Source organism: Rhinolophus ferrumequinum, chromosome 16, assembly GCF_004115265.2.
Source record: "Rhinolophus ferrumequinum isolate MPI-CBG mRhiFer1 chromosome 16, mRhiFer1_v1.p, whole genome shotgun sequence".
Lineage (NCBI taxonomy): Eukaryota > Metazoa > Chordata > Mammalia > Chiroptera > Rhinolophidae > Rhinolophus > Rhinolophus ferrumequinum.
In genome coordinates this window covers 39,270,626-39,286,413 of record NC_046299.1, presented here as the reverse complement: position 1 = coordinate 39,286,413, position 15,788 = coordinate 39,270,626, and the positions used below count along the sequence as shown (strand labels likewise).

Sequence of the window (15,788 nt, the reverse complement as noted above, 5' to 3'; positions counted from 1 at the left end):
CTTCTGAACAGAAAACTCCTGCCTCCATAAAATAAGGAAACAAGAATAGTCTTTCCACAGTCATCAAGTACAAAAAAACCTTCACAGTCTGATTCACCTTTATCAAAGGTAAAATGATTTCTGATACATTTCATGGATTATTTTGATCCTTAGAAGTTCCTAAACAGAAAATAAATTTCACATGAACTTTTTTATCTGTTTGGGTTTTCCAAGCAAGATGTTAAAATACAAGAATGTATTGAACCGGTAGAAGTCCATGGGCTAAAGAAAAAGGAATTAAGTATAAAATGTTTACCACCTTTATCCTTTCTAATTTTACAACAAGTTTCAGGTATTGAGACCTAATTTGTTTCTTGTAACTATCCATTATGAACATAATCTTCTATTTAACTCTTCTCAGTGCTTTTTGCCTGGGGCTTCATCATTTTGCGACGGAGAAGATCATTACGTCCAACTTCAACCATTTGTTCTTCCCAAGATTTGATTTCATTATAATAACGAATTTTATCATCTTCAGCAAGTTGAATATATACCTGAGAAAAAGTGTAACTGTTAAAATGATTTCTTTAGAAGAAACTTTGCAATTAATTTCTGGAATGCTTCCACATATACTCTAGAAATTACCTTATTATCCTACATGTATAAAGTGGGACAGGAGAAGCAATGTTTTTGTGAGATAAAAATTAGATGAGAAAAAGGTAAGAGATAAAGACCTTGTATTAATGAACTTGTTACAATGTCAGGGTCTGAGATGTGGGAAAGGAGCAGAGGCAGGATGTGACTGTCACAGGATACAGTGGACACTAAATTCTGTGTGGCATTATTTTAAATACCAATTTTATTTGCAGTCAAAATCTACCAAAAGAAAAAAGCTAAATTGGTTCTAAGAATATGAAATTATTTAAAAATACCTGATTTGGGTTGTTAGTAATATAAGGTTTTCACATGAATTAAGTCTTGTCCTAATAGTCTCTCACAGATATCTAACCAGACACTTGAAACTAAAACCATACTACTTACTTGCTTTTGAGAACTAGAGAGATTTTTCCAGCTTTCGTTTACAGCCTTCAGCTTTAACTGTAAAACAACATATGTTTAAGTACCAGGTGTAGGGAATTCAGTGATTAAAAATATTTTTTATTACTCATTCCAACAACAAAAACTCAAATAACAAGAATCACAGGCAACCCTCATCAAGTCTTAACATCATTTCATTCTACATTAAACTATTAAACTGTTAAAATATACAAAATACCTGGATGAAGATATTTATCTTTTTTATTGAGATATAATTGACATATAACACTATATTAATTTCAAGTGTACAACATGATTCAATATTTGTACATATTCTGAAATGATCACAAGTCTAGTTAACATTCATCACCATAAATTTTCTTATGAGAACTTTTAAGATCTATTCTCTGAGCAACTTTCAAATATGCAGTACAGTTTTATTAACTATTGTTCCCATCTGTGTACTATATCCTCAGGACTTAAATATTTTATATCTGAAAGTTTGTACGTTTTGGCCACCATCACCCATTTTACCCACATCCCATCCCTGGCAACCACCACCATGTTCTCTGCATCTATGAACTCAGTTTATTTTTTTTTCAGAGTCCACATATAAGTGAGATCATACGGTATTTGTCTTTCTCTGGTCTGACTTTTTTCTTAGTATAATACTTTCAAGATCCATCCACGTTGCCGCAAATAGCAAGTTTTCCTTCTTTTTATGGCTGAATAATAGTCCACTTTATATACATATATATCAGTTTTTTTTAATCCATTCATCCATTGATGGACACTTAGATTTCACATCTTGGCTGTTGTAAATCATGCTGCAATGAACATGGGGATTCAGATATCTTCTCAAGTTACTGTTTTCTTCTTCTTTGGATAAATACCCAGAATTGCTGGACATATGGTAGCTCTTTTTATTAATTTTTTTCAGGAACCTCGATACTGCTTTCTATAGAAGCTACAGAAATTTACGCTCCCACCAACTGTGCATAAGGGTTTAATTTTCTCCACATCCTCGCCAGCACTTGTTAGTTCTTGTCTTTGATAACAGCCACTCTAACAAGTTGCGAGGTGAATTGTGGTTTTTAATTTGCATTTCCCTGATAATTAGTGATGTTAAGCACCTTTTCATGTACCTGTTAGCCACCTATATGTCTTCTTTGGAAAAATGTTTAATCCAATCCTCTGCTCATTTTTTGATCAGATTGGTTTTTCAGCTAATGAATTGTATAAATTCTTTATATATTTTGGATATTAACTCCTTAGGATATGCAAATATTTACTCCCATTAGGTAGGCTACCTCTTCATTTTGTTGATGGTTTCCTTTATTGTGCAGATATTTATCTTTTTTGATTCAAAAATACTAATATTCAAATATAACCTACATTCTGTCACTGCCTAACTTCAGAGACTAAGCGTTTTTATTTCTTCCCTGTAGCTTAGTGTTTTATTCTAAAATGTGTGCCAAGGTTTAGTCATAGGAACAACACAACACCAGTCCTTAATTCTACTCAGCTGAACTTAATTACGTGCCTTTGAAAAAGTTCTACTACCTCTGTTGGCTTGGTTCTTCATCTAGAAAATTAAAGGGATACAGGGATGCCATGGCAGGAAGAAAGGCAGAGAGGAGAGTCAGTACACTTCACACCACCTGTGCTGTTGCTCCCAGAGAGCAGAGAATGAAGGGAAAAATGAACGGATAGAAAATGAGCATAGAAAATGAACAGAGCAGCAGAAGGAGGACTGTGAGGGAGACATATAGTCCGAAAAGTATCTGTTTAAAGCTATGAGGAAATCATCAATGATTTTAAGGAGAAGCAGAGTGAGATTAATGAACTTTATTATTTTCACCAGATCTTTGACTGAATTTTATTTTCCTATCAACAACAATAGAGGTACCAGATAGTATCTGAGATTACATAACCATTATGTTTTGAACATTTTAAACTTACCTTTACAAACAGTTCTAATATATTCAGGAATGGTTACTCATTAAATTGCTGACTCTTAACTTGGAAGCAATTACTTTAATGCTCTCGATTCTTTCATAACTAATGTCTTACTATCCATAAAGTTTCACATTCACTGAGTTCAACAATAATTCTTGAGGTTGTGTGCATAAATAATCTGATCTTTCAATTCAATAAAAATAATTCATTAAAAAAAATTAAAGAGAAGGAAAGATATTTTTCTCCCTCCTAAAACTCCATTAAATGAGCCCTTCCACTATGTGAGGACAACAGTGAGAAAGCGCCAGCTATGAACCTGGAAGAGGGCCCTCACCAGCAGGCAACCGCGACAGTGCCTTCCCCAGCCTCCAGAACTGTGAGCAATAAATCTCTGTTGTCTATGTTAAAATAAACAAACATTAAATGAATAAACAAAAAATTGTAAGGCATAAACCCATATGACAAAGATACCGGGAGAGAGAGTACAACACAAAAGCTGAAGCTGAAAAGCAGATGGAGAAATGGTTCCTGGCTTCCATAACCCAGGAAAGCTATTCCTAAACTGGCAATGGGGAAAGCCAAAAAAAGCAAAGTGTTTTACAATGTAGAATTCCCCAAGTAGCTCAGGAATTGGCAGCACCAGATAAGTATAAAACAGAGGCGAAGTCAGGTTAAAACCAGGACTGATTGCAAGTGTTTAAAAAGAGGTTAAATGCCCACTGTGGGTAGATTCTAGGACATTCATCTCTCAACACAGTAAAATAATTATTCTGTGGACACCAGGTATAGTTACGGGCAATGGTACCATGCTGAAAACAGGAACATTAAATGAAAATGTATACTGTATCCCAGAAAGAAAAGCAAAAAAAAAGTCTGAGAAAACAATACAGAAAAGAAAATTAAAGTACCAATTCAGAAGATGAACAAACAAATAAGAGTTCTAGAGAGTCAGAACAAAGGAAAAAAAGAGAGGGAAAGGGAGGGGGAAAAAAAAAACAGATCACATTCAAAGGACCAATAATCAAATGGCTTTACACATCTCAAAAGCAATACAAGAAGCTACAAAAGAAAGGAGCATTATTTTTTACATTTTCAAAGAACATGAAACAATTCTATGCCCGAACTATGTAACAGAGACACTTTCAGACATTCAAGAACTCAAAAAGCTTATCTCCCATGTACCCTCACTAAGGGAGATGCTATAACAGAATCAGTAAACCAAGAAAGACAACAACAGAAGCAAAAGCACCACAAGGATGACGATGAAGGAAGATCCCAGGATGTCAGCTATGCACTAGGTACAGAAGGCAACAACCAAACTCGAACAAATCAGAGGCTCCAGAATGAAGCTGACAGAATATCTAATGTATCTAAATATACAGAAAGCTGGTGAATATTGAAGAGTTTGAGGTTAAATTATTGACAATACATAAAAAACTAAGCAAACAAAACATAACCAACTTCAGGGAAAGATAAGTTTTGCCAGAAAGGCAAAACAGTCAGTCATAGCAAATAGCACAGCTCAGCTATGAATAGGGTTTATGTAATCATAATAATATAACCAAAATTATGATAATATTGAGAGGTAGAAGAATGAAAACATGAACAGCGGGATGAGAAACATTTAAATGTTCATTTTAAATAATGAAGGGCAATGCCTAAAATATAAGTAATGCTGAAAATTGAAAAAAATTAAGAAGTAACAACATAAGGATGTTATTTAGAGATATGGAGGTAAATACAAGAATCAGCTAAAACAGTAGAATTTGCTTCTGGAGTAAGAAATATGACAGGGCAGTGAAGACTAGTATCTTTCATAACAAGCCTTATTTTGTTTCTTTAAACTATGAGGATGTATAACCACTATTTTTTAATGAATAAAAATTATATAGTCGAGGTAATTTTCATTTCCAGGGGTAGTGCCCAGGCATTAGGCTTCCCAGGTGATTCCAAGATGCAGTCCGAATTGAGACCACTGATTTAGGAAGATTCTCTAGCATATAACCTTCTCATACTGATAAAACAACTAACTCCAAGGTAAGTTAGTGACTGAGCAAATTACAACTAAAAAAACAAACAGGCTTGCATTTTAGTAATGTAGGGCCATAGAAACTGAATTTAAAATCCCAAAGGGAGTAGTAAATCAGTAAAACTATTTAGCCAGGTAAGACTACATCACATATACACATTCTTTGATCATATGTTAAGCAGATGTGTGAAATGAATCATGAAACCAAATAACCCAAAATGGAAAGTGGAAAAAGAACTTCATCTCAGATTGACAAGAGTTAGGGATCTGAACATACACTCTTCTTACCATGTCATAATATAAAAAGAAAAATACAATTGTCAATTTGGAGCTTCTAAGGAAATAAAGACTAAGCCACAACAGGAATGGCCACTTTTTTTCGACACATTCATATAGTAACATTCATATAAAACATTCCCATGGGCATAACCAAAATTTTATTAAAGGATATAAAACATGAAGCAACAGGTTATATTCAAATCCTAGTAAAAAAAACATTATAATTCTGCTCTCATTATTTCCCAGTGACTGTAAAACAGTTAAGAACTGCTGGATAAGTCTCCAGAACTTTAACATCTCTAGAAACTTGAAAAATTTTTAGGTTTTTTAAATTAAAAAAAGTTGACAATATACATATTGGCATCTGTGTACTCATATTAATTCTACATAGTAAGAAAAAGGATTTTTCCCTAAAAAAGATAAAAGAACGAAGGTCTTATTCGTATATAATATTTGATCAGAGTACTTTACTATTTTTTTTCACCACCTGACATATGGCATCCCTAAAATTTCCTGACTATGTTTTAAATTAAAATAAAAAAATTTAAAACAAAGACAGTTCTGTTTTACCTGTGATGAACCATCCTTAGCTTCCTGAAAGCGTTCAGATATATAAATGTTATAAGCTGAGCGAGGTCTTTTCGGTTTTCCAAGCATTGTTAACTCCTGAGTAATAAAAATGGAAGAGTTACATACAGTTTTGACCTCTATGAGACTTAATTTTACTCACAGAAACTGTATTCACTACTATGCATTACATAGAATGTTCCTTAAAGTGAATGTTACGATTCTTATATAAAGTATGTGATGGTTCCCTCCCAGAGTCAGAATTTTTGATAGCTCTAAGTTTTGAAAGTTATAATAGATTTTTATGAGTTACTTTCCATACACAAATATTTTTTACGTATCATTTTCATGGTCTCCATGAACTGAATAACTGAGGACATATGTACAAAATCTTTTCTAAAAGATAAAATGATCTCAGTTTCATCCTTACAGGATACTACCATCTCCTTGGCTAAACCACTACGTACCTCCACAACTCATGGACACTAGAGTATCTGTTTAATAGCTCTCATTTCATTTCTTTGCCTGCATGTCTCTCAACCTTTAAACCTCAATAGATGTGTTAAATTCTTTTTACTCAATATCAAAGGGAGGGGAAGAAAAGATGAAAAAGAATGTAAGTACCTCTTGCTGTCTATATCAATTTAGTTTCTGAGTTCAGAGAATGAGAGATATTGCACTATCCTAACCTGGGTGTCAGAATTTGGATAGTGAGTAGTACTTGTAATTTATAAAATTTTGTGACTTTTAATGACAATTTGTTCGTCAATAACAAATCCAACTTTTACTCATCAGTAAAAGTAGGGTTCCTCTGATTTACAGCTAGTCACTTCCTTCCTGAACCTCTCTTGTCATGAAAACTACTGTAGCTCCCAGTCAGTTCACAACTTAACTATAGCCCCTTTTATTTCTAGAATTACAACTAGGTGCTTCACTTGCAACTTTCTGGTTCCCACACGCCTCACCCGATCTCTAACTAGTTGGTACTAGGAATCTTTAATGGGAAGAAAAATTCCAACAGGGAGTGAGGGATTGGAAGACTGAGGGGAAAAACAACCCTCAGGCTTCAGGTTCAACAAGTAAAGAGCTTGGAAGTCACTGCTCCATCCTAAAAGTATAAAGCTTTCTGAACAGACTGAAAAATCAACAGCTCTCCTTGGATGCATGAAAGGACGACACTGGGCAACTGCTGCTTGCCCCCCAGACTGGAGAGACAGACAAGTGAATATAGAGGAGGCTTACCAGAGCAGAGGAGCAAAAAGACTCAGGAGGAAACTGCTGTGTGAACCGGTGCTGGGTAAGAAAACCTGAACTGTAAGTAATGCACTGCTGGAGGCTCTGTGTGGACAACTCAGAGTTTAAAAACTCCAGAGAATCCAGTCATTTGAGGGGCCTCACAATACTGTGAGATTCACAACTCCAGGAGCTTAACCAGACTCCCACAATAACTATCTAGAAAAATTCCCCCCTGGTTCCAGCATGGAGAGGAGAAAAAGAACCATTTTGAAATGCATGAGCACTCTGTCTTCTTAACAAGGCCTGCTCTCGGCGAAACTAGTTACCTAGACAGAGCCTAACCTGCTGGGATATTATCAGAGCTTAAATGACCTGAAGGAAGGGAAATAGCCAACTCCAGCCCACTCTAGCTATCCTGTCCCACCTAGGGGGGAGGGAAAAAAACTGAGAAACACTGTGCAGTTCACAGTCAAGAAGCAAAGGGTCACTGAAAGCCCGGGACCTAATCAAATGACTAAAGAACGCTTCCCTTGTGGCCACATCCACCATCACATTAAGGCGTATTTAACAGCAATTCCTTCTGCGCAGTACATCATGTCCAGTTATCAAGAAAAAATTCCAAGGCATACTAAGAGGCAAAATACATAGTTTGAAGAGACAAAGAAAGCATCAGCACCAGACAGAGCAGAGATGGTGGAATTATCATATCAGGAATTTAAAACAACTATGATTAATATGTAAGCAGACAGGTGGGAATCCTAAGAAAGAATGAAAAAACGCTAGAGCAAAAACAGTAACTGAAATAAAGAATGCCTTTGATGTGCTTATTAGTAGGCTGGATACAGGTGAGGAAAAAAATCTCTGAGCTAGAGAACACATTAACAGAATCCTGGAAAACCCAAAATGAAAGAGAACGAAGACTGGGGAAAAACACAGAACAGACTATCCAAGGACTATGGGGCAACTACAGTAGGTGTAACAGAAGCATGATGGGAATACCAAGAGAAGAGAGAAAGGACGAAAAGAAATATTTGAAAAGGAAACCCCTTTTATCTGCCCAATCCTCATTTCTGGTCCTCTCCACTCTTAGCACTGGCTGGATGCATTAAAAAGAAAGGGAGAGTGAACTTTAGAACTCACACCTCTCCAAATACCAGCCCTATGCAGAGATTGTATTTCTCACTCTTGGTATCTCTTCTGGATCCCTTTTACTAATTGAATCAGCAGCCTTAGATTACCATCATTGACCCGAAACTGGTAGGAGGACTTAAGACATTAGGGTCAGGGACAGGTATCTTGGCATGTCACATTAAAGGCTGTAATCTACTTTTTCAGAGAAACAGTTTTAATTCTGATGCCCATTTCCTATAGTATATGTACTGGACCAGCCCGCTGACCACCTCACGCCTAATACTGGTTCTACAGGAGAATGTTTGAAATTCCATTTTAAACAATGGGATTTATGTGGATTGATACCTTAAGCTGAGAACTACAATTTTTGAACCATGTGAAGGTTTTAATGAGGAAAAATAGTATTTTAACCTAAAGGCACTTATTTGATTAGATACAACAGGCACTTTTCCCTAATGCGTTAATAAATTCAGTCTATTCAGCAATATTCAGAATCATACTCACCATGACCTACAAAACTATTCAAATCAGTAAGCTATTCTAGACAAGACCCAGAAGCAAAGATTCTTACTGTTCCTGATTTGGCTGTTCCATAATTTTGTTCCTACAACTTTCATATATATCTTAAATTCGAATACATCCAAAAGTAGCAACAAGGGATTCCAAGACAGACTCAACAGCAAGTGGTCCTAGTGGCAAGAAGAGAGCTATTCCTAACTGAAGGACACCTGATGGCATTCTACCTCATAGCCACACATATCATCAAAAAGAGAGAAAACTACCCATATGCAGAGTTACACAAATTTCATTTTTTTGTCAAAGGAAAAAGAGTATTTAAACGATACTCACTCTCTTTTTTATTATCGCTTTCTTTTTTAAACGTTTTTGCATGATTTCTTTTTCCAAAGATACCAGCTGACTTGGAGTTAGCTGTTCTTGAATTCTGTTGATCTCTTCTTTGTATGCCTGCCAGTCTGCCTTATAGGCATCTTCATATATCTATGAATAAAAACCCAGTATGAAGTCAGTGAACTTGATAGTAAATTAAACATAGCATAACTGCCAACGAAAGACAACTGCATGATTTCGGATAAAGTCAGAGACTGAACCACCAAATGGGAAATGTGCTCTGGGATCACATTTATATGGATTAAAAACATGTATTTTTTTCATATACATGCTAACCAAGGTGAGAGTCTAGCAATTTGTCTTCAAATTGCTGCCAAACCTTCCCTATTCATCCATACTGTCATCATTTATATAGATCAGAAGGTATGAAGTTCATTTGTAGATAACAGATGTTAAAAAAATACAAACAAACAAAAAAAAAACCTGTGGGTTATCTGGTCCCTTAAGGGACATGACAATTGTTCCTAACTGCAGAATAACTGGACAGCCATTTTGAAAACCTATATGCTTACTTTTTTCTCTGCATCAGGAAGTTCCCTCCATATCTCGGCGATTTTTTTAATTAGTTCTGAATTTTTTGCATCTATGGATTGGAAAAAAAATGAGAAAAGATGTCACACTTTTATGTCTCAGGATTAATTTCTAAAGGTTTCCAAGAAAGTATAATCCATTAGCTCTATAAGTTCTATTAGATACCTCTATACCACACACAATTTAACACAATCATTTAGCTTTTCTTTACCCAACTAATTTATGATAATTTAATACTTTATCCAAATTGTTTAAGTTCCCTATCTAATAATCAAGATGTATATCACATATCACCAAAACAGTCCTCAGAAACTGGTTACTACTTTAAGCAGTTGGGTAGTCCATTGCTTCAAGTTGTTTACTTCATATTCAATCAAACATTTTTTCGTCTTTTAGGAACTAAGTTCATAGAACCTGAATAAACAACAAAATATAGTTTTGATTCACATACCATGTTGTATTTCAATTACAGAAATACCATTTGCAAACAAACTAAATTATTCTAAAATCAATTCATTATTCCCCATTTCCTTCCTCACCTTAACTGGAAAGGCAGGTATAAATGCTTTAACAAACCACTTACTAGTTGCAACTCCTACATTTTAAAAAACGTATTTATGCATATCTTATAAACCAATTCTTTATAACGTAAAAATTTTTATTATAGCTCATTTGATTTTCACAAGTGCCCTGTGGTAGATAATACTGCATGTGAAAGGGCTTTAGAAATCATAAGCAAAAGCTTTACTATTAATAATTTAGTAATCACCTTTACACCACAACCTCAAATAAAGGCCCCACAGTCTTTCTAGGGAATCAACAAACATCCTATCTGGAAATCTTTTCAGTATAAAAGCTGTTGAAATTAACAGTAAGTTGTATAGAGCTTTACAGTTTACCTAACACTTCCACATAACTTATTTCGTTGCAACTTCTTTAACAATTCCCCGAGGCAGAAGGAGCTAAGCAAGAGATAAAACGATTCATCAATGGTCCTCTAAGCCAGTGGCAACTACACCTGAACTAAAGCTTTTTTACATCCTCTTCTCTGATGATTTCCACTCTTCCACTCTACGTCCTACTATTTTTAAAATACCTTCCATTAGTTCTCAGTCCTATTTAAAGCATTTCTGTCTGGTAAAAAATGTTATACCTCCTATTTTAAGACCATCCAAAAAAATGGTTAGTTCCTGCACTCACTGGATGGTTTGGTAGTGCAAATCAAGTTCGCAGTTTATCTGCTTAGTGGCCTCTTTATTACATCAGAGAAGAAGAGTACAAGCCCCCAAACTCCTTACCTGGGTTCTGAGCTTTAAATATGGGTAGCTGTTCTTTAGAAAATCGAACGTATGAAGTCATAGGCTTCTTTGGATAACTACTCAAGGTGGATGAAAACCATCTCGGGACATACACAAAACTACATAGAAATAAAAAGAAAATAACCAAGGTCAAGTATTTAAGAGGAAATATTCACACGTATACAAATACCAAATAAGATGTTATCAAGATGCTATCTACACCTTCAACAAGAAAGCGCGTGACACTTAAAATCCTACGCTACCCAGAGGGAAGAGACTGCCAACCTGAAGTCTCAAAGCCCTTCACTTCGACCAAGGGCAGAGTGCAGAAAGCACCTGGACGCCCGCTCCGGGGCGCCGCCTCCTCAATGCCCAGCTGAAGGCGGGAGACTCTTGGCGCGAGTTTGCGGAGAACGCCGAGTCTGCAGGTGCTCCCGGACAGTGGGGAGGCGGGAAGGTGGGGGATGGCCGGAGCGAAGGTGCTGGGTACTACTGCAGTCAGGCCTGGTATCAAAGCCACCGGTCCCCCGGCAAGGTCGAGGTCTGACCTAAGGCTCAAGGTGGCCCTCAACTCCCAGGAGGAGCAGAAAGTGGAAGAAGCCGTCTACGGTGCAGCCCCTGGGCGTCCTGAGCCCGACCGCCCGCTGAAGCGCAGGCGAGCTCTTACCTGAAGGGAGAGCGCAGTCGACTCCCACAGTCCGCGCACAGAGCCGCTCCGGACTTGCCCAGTGTACTCAGCACGCCCCACACGCCCCGAAGAAGCGCCATTGCACCCGCCGACAAGGCAGTGACCGGGCCCCAACCTCGTGGAGCCCCCTGGCACAACAGAACCCCAACAACGACAAGCTGAACCCGCGTACCACCGTCCCGGGTTCGCTATCATGCCCACCACTCGCGAGGCACTATGGGAAGCCTGTTAACTTCCGGTTGGTAGATAGGGGCGGGATAAGGCAGAATTGGCGCAGGCGCTGTAGTGGCTTCCCTCCGGTGGGCGGGACTGCAAAAAAGGAGGAGGAGCTCGGAAGAGAAGAAAGGAGGCCGCAGCCCGGCTCGCCTGCGGAGGGCCCTGGCCTGGAGGGGGCGCTGCTGAGCCGCCTCTGCCCCCGGCCCCCGCCTCCGCAGTTGGTTCCTCACCAGGACCCGAGGTGATGGAGGTACTGCGGCGGTGTCACCAGGACCTGACACTGGTTGGCGTCTGCCTGTGATGGCCCGAAAAGCTAATACGTAACAGTTATACCACAAGAACACTGGATGGTTGTGCCGCCCACGTTGCTCTGAGGTCAGGTTGGCCGGTGCTGAGCATCCAGCAGAGCCGCTCAGATCAACCCGGAGCTGGAGCCAAAAACCCTGCCGCGGAGGAGAGTGGAGGATGGTGCGTGTTTTCAAACCGAAGAATGCAGATTTTCGGGTCTTACCGCAGCACCTGACTCAATGTGTCTGTATGGTGCCCATGAATTAGCGTTTGTAACAAGTTCCTCAAGGTTTAACAAGTACTAGTGGAAGTGGTCATGGGACCACATTTAAACCAACACTGACCTAGATCATGTCCTATTTATTGCAATTAATGCTGACCCAGTCTTCAAGCCAGACATGTAATTTTGTTGAATTTGTGGGGAGGAGACTTTGGCTAGTTATCCAGAGACACCTGAGTTCTAGCCCCAGCATCAACATAAAGGTCTTGATCCGGGAATGTCGCATCCCCCCTCTAAGATCCAATTTCCTCCACTGCAAAGGAGGATGTTGTACGAGAACAGTTTTCCCAACCAAAGCCCTGAAACCGTATGACAAGTGCGCTTTGAGAAATTCATTGATGTGCTGTACAACCATTTTCTGTGTAGGCAATGGCATGAAAAGATTGGGAAGACCAACTACAGATATCTAAGAACCCTTCCAGCTTTTACATTATAGTTACTTCAAAGATAGCCACCTCCTGAAACAGCCTTTCCTCTGTTGGATAGCTGTACTTGTTAGAAAATCCTTACTAGTGTAATACTGAGTTGAGAGTCTCCTGCCTTTCTGTAGCCTTGAAACATTGGCCCTTTGGTGCTACAAAGGACTAAGTCCACTTCTTTTAAGTGGTAAGCAATCATCACCACTTCTCTTTTTATACCCTCAGGGTTGAAAGGGACATTCCAGATCATCTCTTCAAACCTCCCATCCTGTCATGGAAGAGTTTTGTTTTTGTTTTTTTCCTGAGTACATGATGCTATGTACAAAGACCCAAACATAGATAAAAGATACAGCCTTTCCCCCACACCCGGTAAAGTTTAGTGGCAGAGGAAAAGAAATAATTACAATATAGTGCCAAGAGAGAGGTACATACAGGATAGAATTGCTTATAATTACATTTTGGAAATAATTTATTTTCTCTCTTTTTCTAGAATGTTTTTGTTCTTTCAGATGTTTGACATAAAGTTAAATTTCTTTTGGATATTAAAAGATATTTTGTTTTAAAGTGTCATTTTGATAAATACAGCTATAAAGTTCTTATAAATCTGATCTATAACGTTGCTGTTTTCATCAGATGCCAATATTCCTTAAAACTCGTTAACACTGCAGTGATAATTTTACTCCAAATGCAGTATTTACAAAGCAAATATAATTCTACCTACTTTCTCAAACTGTTTTGAACAAAAAGACATATGGTTTCATTTACATTTACTTTGTAAAATGAGACTTACCACAGTCTTTCCCAGGGTTCTGTCCTTTTGTTTTAAAAGTTCGTCCACTCCCATGACTTCAATTATCAGTTATGTGCACACGCTTCCCATATTTTATATGGAATCCAGACCTCTCCTTGTAGTCCCATATCTATATAACCACCGTCTTCTGAACATTTACCATCATGTCCCACAGATAGCTTAATTTTCCCTAAACAGAATTCACCAATTCACCTTATCTTCAACTCCTCCTTTTGGTAAGAGGCACCAGTATCCCATTTGATTCACCTAAGCCAAAAACTTAATAAATCACTTTATAATATCCCCCATTGACACTCCTACCCCATCAATCAACCTCATTAACCCCTCCAGTAAGTATTCCCTCTTCTTCAACCTTTTGTTGAAGCCAGTAGTATGTTGGTAAATTAGCTCTCCAAAAAGAATGACCTAATATGTAGTGTTTGCCAACATCTATTAAATAACATTACATACATACATATTATATACAAGCATTGCTTCTCTTTTCCTGAAACACTAATTTCTTAAATTAGTGTTTGAGCATAAACACTATGGTACATAATGAAAAATTAAAACAACACACCGTTAGGTAGGAATCATATTTTAATGTCTTCAGAACATTTTTATATAATTTTATTTGATTCTATGATTCACAAAATGAAGTAAACAGAGAAAGTATTATCATGATCATGATTCCCAATTTACAGATGAGAAAAATTAAGTTCAGAAAGCCTAAGTCATAAGGTTACAATAGTTAACAAGTTATAGAAGTGAATTGGGGTCTTGTGCTTTTCCCATTATATCAAACTAACCCTCAGACTCAGTCAACACACCACATCATTCTAGCCCAAAATATAAATATCGTCCTTGGATCTATAGTGTATGAGCTTGTATTATTTACTTGAGATATATATCTGTTTTATATGTATACATATTTTTTCCTCAATAGATGGGAAGCTACTTGAGGACAAGACCAAGTCTTCTGCTTCTTTCTATCCCTTATAGTACCCAGCATAGTACATTAAGCATAATGGATAGATGGAGGGAGGGGAGGAGGAGAGAGGGAGAGAGAGATTAGTATCCGCACAAATTATTTTTATACAAACTTGGCCCTATAGAAACAGCAACTACCTGTTAAATGTGTTATTTGCCAGTAGAAAGGACAGTTATGTATGGAGATGGAAACCATGTAAAATTTGGGAATCTACAATATAAAAGTAATGAGCATGGTTTATAGATATTTGCACATTGGTAAAACTGAAGGCACCGATAAACAGCATCAGCAATCACAGACCAAGATAATTCTCTGCTGAATAATGGAGTTAGATCCATAGATACCACTCAAAGAAAAAATATTAAGAGAAAGCCGTCTTGCTTTTCTATTCATAATGGATAAATAATTCAGCTACAATTGAAGCAATCACCTAATAGGGTTAGGATGCCAAATATATTTAATTCTGAACTCATAAGTAAAATATAGTTCTAGAAATAAGATTATACTGAAAACACATTTAAAGACAATTTACTCATCAACAATTAAATAGCATTGTGATAGGCACAGGAAGCGGCAAAATAAGGTAAGACGTTCCTGTGGAAACAAAGTATGAACATGCAAAAATTACAAAAATATAATTCACTGCAGCAAGTCCGGGAAAAAATTATAACCTGAATATTTCTTACCTTATCTTTCCTGAAAATCAAGATTTTAATATTATATTAATAATATAAGAATTTGAAGGGAAAAAAAGTTATACATGTCATTTTCTACATGTATAATATTAAATATACATGTAGAAAATGACATGTATAACTTTTTTTCCCTTCAAATTCTTTTCATTCACTTAGGGTCTATTATCCCAAAAGGACTTTGCCTTTAAAATTAGTATACAAAAGAATGGGACAGAAAAATTAGAAAGATCTATTGCATGTTAATAGTTCCCAGATATCCAAATTAGCTTATGAATTATTTCTCAGAACAAAGTCTACATGCAGCCTTAATTATTAAGAGCACATCAGAGTTATTTTTAGCCATTGCTGTAGCAGCATTATTCAAAATAAATATAGCTTCTCTATTTTAAAGCTGATTGTATGAGCCAGCAGGAGGTAGGACAAGCAAAAAGATAACTATAATTTTATGTAAATTTATAAAACCCA

At 37.1% G+C, this 15,788-nt stretch overlaps 1 protein-coding gene across 1 annotated transcript; it reads right to left on the bottom strand.

Moving 5' to 3' along the window:
• Positions 1-283: 283 nt before the first annotated feature.
• Positions 284-11,880, bottom strand: TFAM (transcription factor A, mitochondrial). Its single transcript, XM_033129676.1, has 7 exons — positions 11,624-11,880; positions 10,957-11,075; positions 9,640-9,710; positions 9,068-9,217; positions 5,855-5,950; positions 1,021-1,077; positions 284-533 (listed from the first exon to the last, which is right to left on the bottom strand). Exons 1-7 carry the CDS (start codon positions 11,722-11,724, stop codon positions 387-389), a joined length of 741 nt encoding a protein of 246 aa, XP_032985567.1. The 5' UTR covers positions 11,725-11,880; the 3' UTR covers positions 284-386.
• Positions 11,881-15,788: the final 3,908 nt, after the last annotated feature.

Bases quoted from the DNA above. Each gene is read 5' to 3' on its own strand.
- TFAM (XM_033129676.1), bottom strand. From the start codon at position 11,724: ATGGCGCTTCTTCGGGGCGTGTGGGGCGTGCTGAGTACACTGGGCAAG. The intron at 11,076-11,623 runs GTAAGAGCTCGC...ATTTCTATGTAG, and splicing joins CGACTGCGCTCTCCCTTCAG to TTTTGTGTATGTCCCGAGAT. The intron at 5,951-9,067 runs GTGAGTATCGTT...TTTATTACTCAG, and splicing joins AAGCGATAATAAAAAAGAGA to GAGTTAACAATGCTTGGAAA.